At 37.8% G+C, this 7,500-nt stretch overlaps 1 protein-coding gene across 1 annotated transcript in view; it reads right to left on the bottom strand.

The window, feature by feature from the left end:
* Window positions 1-1,017: 1,017 nt before the first annotated feature.
* LOC140948507 (lysine-specific demethylase 9-like) overlaps window positions 1,018-7,500 on the bottom strand; it is a 7,343-nt gene continuing 860 nt past the window's right edge. The window contains exons 2-6 of the mRNA XM_073397753.1: window positions 6,070-6,147; window positions 4,133-4,895; window positions 3,402-3,572; window positions 2,629-2,737; window positions 1,018-2,037 (exon numbers count right to left, since the gene is read on the bottom strand). Coding sequence (XP_073253854.1) covers window positions 1,804-2,037; window positions 2,629-2,737; window positions 3,402-3,572; window positions 4,133-4,895; window positions 6,070-6,147 — 1,355 coding nt within the window. The 3' untranslated portion in view covers window positions 1,018-1,803. The remainder of the gene's footprint in view (window positions 2,038-2,628; window positions 2,738-3,401; window positions 3,573-4,132; window positions 4,896-6,069; window positions 6,148-7,500) is intronic.

The raw sequence follows: 7,500 nt of genomic DNA, 5'->3' as shown, positions 1-7,500 counted from the left end.
AGCACAAAAAAGGTGCATATGGGAGATGTGCAAGTGGCGAATTGTTAAGGCTTGATAACCAATTATTACTGTAAGTTGCTACTGTGTTATTCATTCAGATTTGGAAGGATATAATCACACATTAAAAAGTAACTCTTATGAACGGTACTTTTTTCCGTTGTTGTCACTGTTTGAGTAAAACAAGAAAACTTAAAAAACCAAAGAAACCAGCTCTACTAGATGATCATTAAGAGATAGTTGATTGTATTGCACAGTGTATTACTTCTGCCAGTCAAAAAGTGACTACAAGCTGTATGCTGATTGAAAGAGGCCCAACGTAAATTTACATACATTTGTTTAAAACTTCATCAAAGTAAATAAACTTGATAAATAACTGTAAAATGTAAGGTAACACTATTATATTATTATTATATTTTTAAAAACCTCCATTAGTATAAGTATTTACTCGTAAAGTGGTACAATGCAATAAGTGCGTTCTACATAGAAACCTGACAATATGCTGCACACTTGCGGCCATTTTAGTTTAAGATGGCAACAACCACACTTTTTGTGATTTTGCTTAAATTTTGCTAAACGTCTCTATTTTCCTGATGCCTCCCAAATTTTTGCCACAGTCAAGGATCGTACCAGACATGATAAAATGAGATTACAGTTAAACGCTGTTAGATGGACACTGAGGGGGCCATAGAAAGTATGGACTCAGAGTGCAAAGAAAGTCAGTTTTACAGCCTGCCAATCGGGCAAGCTGTAGCTAGCATGTACTAGCCCACAAGTCATTTCAACTAGCCCCAATACCCTTTTTCGTTGGCAGGATTGATAACAATCCTTCCGTAATTTGAATTTCCCAAAAAAAACAGCACTTACCCGTCGGGCAAGTTAAGAACAAAAATCACTAGCCCGAAAGCAAAATCCACTAGCCCTGGGCTATTGGATACGACTTTCTTTGCACGCTGGTCCATATTAATGGCATAAATTCAGAGAAAATGTAAGGGCTAGGGAGAAGGAAAAGTCTCTGAAAAAGGCCTGTTGCAATAGTTGCTTATGAGATCAATTTTCTGTAAACACCAAAACAGTTTGCTTTTTGAAAATTTTGTTAGCAGGAACTAAAAGAGCATATTCAAATTAGGTAACCTGTAAATTTTCAGCTGTATATCTCAAAAGTAGCAGTTGGTGGCGGTTGCCACCAGAAATTAGAAGGATCTGTATGGGAATAACAACTCTTGCCACCCAGTCATGGTCAATTGGCTTTCCATACTTGTAAATTTTGAAATTTTAAAACTGTGTTTAAATCTTTCTCCTGTGCATTTAAGGGCTCAAATTTTCTGTTATGAGAAAAAGATAATTTGCGCCCCATAATGCTTAGGGAAATATTTTATGACTGCTTTGTATGGAAAACAACTCAACCGTGACTGGGTGACAAGAGATGTTTTTTCCATACAAGGTTGGAGACAATGGCCATGCTGGGTGAGCTCAGCAGCAATCTTATATTTGTTTTGTTCACTGTCTAAGACTCATTGCATCGATTACCTTTTTTGAACAAGAAGGGTAGGGTGTTTTCTTCAAAGCTTTTCAAATGGAATGCCAGGAATCACTTACACGCATTTTTCACGTGGAATATCTGATTTACCCACATAAATGGTAAGTGCCTCGACTGTGTGAGTCAATATTTCAATTTCACCATTCAAGTGGAGGTCACCTTACATTGAGCTACACCTATCCATTACTATTATCCATTATAAATTAAATAGTTTGAAAATGATAATTATATATCTTTCATCTAGAGTAACATAGAATGTCAGTCACTTACATGACTGTCCCCTCATGCTCAGTTGAGTTTTCTGGTTGCTTCACCTCTGGGTAATAATTCTTGTATCTCAGATGCCACGCTATGCTAGTACAGGCCGTCACTGTTCTGAACTGATGAATAATGTTACGCGGGATGAAGTAGATATCATTATCTCTCAGGCGGATGGTGGAGTATTTCACACCATCTCTTCTCAGCTGGTTAAGTTTGGCATCATCAACCCAGCCAACACACTAAATAAAAGAAATGGAATACTGATAAATCAAAGAGGCCATGCACCACACAATCCAAGAACTGGCCAACAAACAATAAATTATGTTGATTTCGCCTGTGAATAAGAAAAACTAAAAAGTTTGAAGCAATGTTGCCAAGCATAGCCCGGTGGCCCCTGGTGCCTAACTTTTGCTGTTGGGTGACTAGAAAATCTCAGATTTTTCATACAAATCATTTGCTGGGCACCCTGGATTTTACAGGGTCAGAGCACTGGGCTCTCTTCAATTTTCCTTAGAGCACAGCCTTACCAAGTGGTCCACATGTCGGACTTGCAATTTGGCTGTTCTAAGGTCAAAAACCACTGACCATTAGCTAGATGTGTTTAAGTTCATCCCAGCTGAGCTCATTGCGGCATGGCTACACCAGTAAGTTACCTGTTCCAGCGCTTTCACTAAGATTAATTTAAAATTGGCAGGTAAATGCAATAAGTACAACTGTGAGGTTGGATAGTTTACAGTAATTCACTTAGTCATGTCTACTACATGTACTACACAATTTGAGTGCATTTGCTTGATGCACACAAAAAAACTGTTTTGCTACAAGTGCCTTACTTGTTGAGTTGGAGGTTCATGAAGATCCAGCTGTAACTTCTGTACCAGTAAGTTAAAGTTTTCAGCATCAAAGCACACCACATCTTTACAGACTCGGTTACTTGAAGGACTGCAAGTACAGAATAAAGCTCAGCTTGACAGAACATAAATACCTCTTAATAAAAAGAATGAGTTTGAAGGTATTTCTTCAACAACTACTCAATCATACAAGTACACTGTACAATCGATCAATCAGTCAACCAAGAGCCAAAAGACGTTAACCAAAGGTTATGATGTCCCTGAGGCCTTCTAAACCTTTCCAAACAAAAAGCAAAAAGTTCTAAAACCTTTAATAGGCTGTACTCTAAGGAAAATTGAGGAGAGCCCAGTGCTCTGAACCTGTGAAGCACAGTCCTGCCTTATCACTGTTACCTTATTGGCCCACGGAATTTGCAGCAAGTCAAAAACTTTATCACAAGTCACCCTGAACAGAATTGGCCAATGAAAATGGTAACAAGTCATGAAAAAAAGTGAATGGGTGCCTTTCAAACAACTCAACTCCTACATGAGTTCTTGGCACCTCAAAATGGCCGCCATTTCATTGTTTTGAAACACCAATATGGTTGCCATGATGTCAAGTGAAAAAGCTCTATAAACTGACCAATCACAGGGTGTCTACTGATGTAACTAGCTGGTGAGAGATACAGTATAAATGTACCAATACTGGTAGTGAAGAAAAACCACATCAATGTAGTCTATAAATAATGATACAATACTGACTACTGACTGCTTACCTTTCCCCAACATGAACTGCTTTTAAGATTCCCACAGCTGCAGTTGTGTGTCTATCGAAACCATGTCCAACATGATCCGCGTGGCATCGCGTTCTGTCTTCAGCCAGAATTTCCCTGGGTTCTGAGGCCCTGGGAAGGTACTGTAGGTTTTGGAGTTCATTTACAGCAATTCTTGGGAAGCAAATAATATCAATTTATAGTACATCATTGCATGCTGGTAATCAAGATAATCACAGGGCTGTCACTAAGATTTCAAGTTATCAGGTAAATGTAACAGTGTGCAAAGAAAGTAGCATCCAATAGCCCAGGGCTAGTGGATTTTGCTATCGGGCTAGCAAATTCTGTTATTAACTTGCCTGACAGGCAAGTGAATTTTTTTGAGGAATTCAAATTACAGAGGAACTGTGAAATCAATCTGCTCATCAAAATGTTTTTGGGGCTAATTGAAATGATATTTGGGCTAGTAAATGTTAGCTTTAGCTTGCCCAAATGGCAAGCAGTAAAAATGACTTACTTTGCACCCTGTGTAACTAGTAAGCAGAGAATGAAACAGCTAGTGATTTCTTTTGGTTCTATAGTATTTTTATAAGTAGCCGGGGGTCACCTTCATAGAAACTGGGCGAAGTCCGCAGCCCCTGCCCCAACATGTAATGTATCTGAATTAGAAAAACATGGCTGCTTTTGATGTACAACTCAAAAAAACAACATACAGTATTTTATATGTACAGTACCTTCGCTTCTTGTATGGTGATTTGGACTCAGCTGTAGGAATAACCTGCTCCCCGGGCCGAACCCACAGAATGGGACCATCATTACTTTTATTCCGATCAGTTAAATGAAGTGTAGAAAAACTCCCCCATGGCATTGTTTCTTTTAAAAATAAACATTGTTCAAGCAAGTCAAGAAATTCTGGGAAGTATCCTCCGCTTTCTTCCTGGACAGTCCCGACTAAGCTAAACTGCAATAAAGGCCCAGCTCGGTATGTTCCATGTGAATAAGAAGACTGAACTCTCTTTAAAAATTCAGCCATTTTGATAGTCTCAAGATCAGACTTTTTGTACAAAGACGAAACTTTGACAGTCAGATTTGGGTGGTGCTCTCCAAAGTATTGTACAAGTTCTGGAAGATAAGCTGCAGCATTGTGGATAATGCCCATTACATTTTTTGCAACACCTTCACTCTTTTCAGCAAAGACTTCACGGAAAAAAAGTTTCACAAACTTTTGCATTTTCTCTTCCCTTAATCCTGCAATTTCATCCAAATAAACATGGAGAACAGATGCGCCTCCATTGGAATCAACTTCTTTGTGAATAAGGTGAGATAAACGAGTCTTTTCCTTTGGATTCTGTCTTATACTATAATCCTGGTCATTGAATTTTTTCTCTTCTTCATGGTTATGATGATGGTGATGATGATCTTTATGTTTCTTTTTTTTCTTTTTCACATCAGCTCCTCCATTAAGGTTAGTACCATTGCTCTCATGGTTGGTATCAACTGTTAAAAACAATCCAACAATAAAACTAATTATGGTAAGGAGAAACAATGTACAGTCAGGGTTGTCATTAAGAGCTGGGCGCCGGGGATTTTCCCCGGCTACTAAGAGAGTGGCCCCCGGCTACTTTTTTTGGAAAATGGAAGAAAAATAGAACCAAAAGAAATCTCTAGCCGTTTGATTCCCAGCCTACTTGTTGTATTTACCTGGCAACTTGAAATCTTAGTGACAACCCTGACAGTGATTAAACTCAGCCATTCCCTTTCTAGATAAATCAGCAGTACTGTTCCTGCAACCTTCTCTTGTTAGTGTACACCACAGTTCAGCAGTCACTTTCTTACAGTGACATCTTACATAAAACTTTTACAAAATTAAATTGTGACCAACTACAGTTAAGAGATGTGAGATCATATGGTTTAATACAGTACGGCTCAAAAGTAAGTTACCATTCTCTCGCATGATGAGAGTCTTGTCTTGAGAGATGGCACTCTTGTGTTGTGAAAAGGTTTAAAAAACTGTGAGTATCAAGCATCTTTGCGATGTTTATGGCAAAATCACTTCTATGAACAGCTTTTCCAATCATGAAGCCTTACAGTAGACCTCGGATTCCTCAAGTATTAAAGAATGCTGCGGTCACACGTGTATAGTTTTGTATAACACTTTTCACAGCAAAGACTGCATAAAAACTTGACTGAACCCACTCTGGAAACTGCAAAATTGCTCTATTGTGAATAGTAAGTTCCACTATAAAACAAATCATTATTACATGTAGATGTTAATCTGTCAGGAAGATTTTATCAGTGACATTTAGTTTTTGGTACTTTGTTTTTGGACGTATTTTCATCAGTCTGGTTTCCTGGAGATGAGTCACTGAAAAATTTTATTGTACACTGCATACACTCTTATAACCACATGAACTTTCCTTGGTATGTCATGTTCACAAAATTTCAACCAGACACCTAAACTTGATTAAATGCTGTTTTCATTGACAGTCTGATAAGCTACACCCTCCTGCATTATTTCATTTACATTGCATATCATGTTATGAGGGATATCTGTCTTTTGTTAAACCTGTAATGAGTAACTTCCTGGAACAACAGTCTTATGCATGTAACTGAAAAAACATGTCACATGTGCTGATATTTAAACGTAGTTATCATAATATGTTGTATTTACCTGAGTTTCTCTTGATTTTCAGTTTTAAATCATTATGGGAAATTATCTCTGGAGCAGATGGAGCATATTCAGACTTTCCTGTGGAGAAACAAATGTGTTTGTTTTTATTGTTATTAAGTTCAAACTTTGTTTTGTTGTTGATCAACAACACAGCAATACCAGCAATAGATGTACATGTACACCTGTAATGATCACAGATCACTGGGAGTCAATGTGAAAAACATTCAAAAATCTTGACAAAGCGGCTTTTGAGAGCTTTCTCTTTTGTAGATTGTAAGCAGTTTGTGCTTACTTAGAAGCTGCACCACAGCAAAAAGTCAGTGATCAAATTTTGAAAATCGATTAGAATCAATAGCTGGTTTTCATGTGACATTATCAAAATTCAAACTAAAGAATAATCACCTGTTCAGTGTTTTTAATTTCTTGAAGCACTAGAGCAACTGAATATATTATATGTACTTATATTATGTTAACATCATCAACAACAACAATAACAATAATAATAGTTAATTAAATATTTAGGGGCTTGATTTCCGTCATCAACTTTGTTCATTCACCTAAATCCATACCAAGGCTGTGCTCTAAGGAAAATTGAAGGGAGCCCAGTGCCCTGAAACTGTAAAATCTAGGGTGCCCAGCATATGATTTGTATGAAAAATCTGAGATTTTCTGGTCGCCCGAGGGCAAAAGTTAGGCGCCAGGGGCCACCGGGCTCTGCTAGAGCACAACCCTGCATACCACCAAACAAAGTCTTTCAGCCGCTCCACATGGATTGGAAAGGCAAAAGGGACAACTCGGCCAATGGCCCCTGACTTTGAAAAGTTATGGGCCATTGAAGTTGCGGGGTGCGCTAGATAAAAAGGAATGAGGGAATGATACGTGCAACTCGTGGTAGTGTGTGCAGTATTTTGTGTATTTTAATATGCTTTAAATACAGAGTATTAAATTCTTGCAGTTTTTAATACTTAATAATATTTTGCAACTAGGGTTTAAGGTTTTTTTGCCATGTTTGAGGCAAATCTTAGAAAATATGGCATCTCTTTCAAACATGCCAGAGTCATCGGTAAGCTTTACTCCTATTTATACCATACTATTACTTGTATAAACTTAGTGTCGCTGAAACAAATTTAATAGATCATGTAGGCAAATTGACCTCAGTGTAGCCAAATTGACGCGCAGGTGAAACGACCTGTAATCCTTACATTGACATGTAAGACAGTTATAGCACCTTGAAGCTGCAATGACTTTAATAAACCCTTCATTAATAAATCATTCCAGAATGTGTGTGTTTAGTAAAGTCAGGATTGTACAAAACAGCATAAAACTGCCACTGTATCAAGACAACAGCTTTCTTTTCTCTTCAATGAAATTACATGAATCTAAACTGAGAGACACGTTTCAATTGTCAAGGCAGCTACATTTATTTACCTT

This window comes from Porites lutea, chromosome 9, assembly GCF_958299795.1.
Source record: "Porites lutea chromosome 9, jaPorLute2.1, whole genome shotgun sequence".
Lineage (NCBI taxonomy): Eukaryota > Metazoa > Cnidaria > Anthozoa > Scleractinia > Poritidae > Porites > Porites lutea.
The sequence above is the reverse complement of the archived record's forward strand: the minus strand, read 5'-3'. Positions and strand labels throughout refer to the sequence as shown.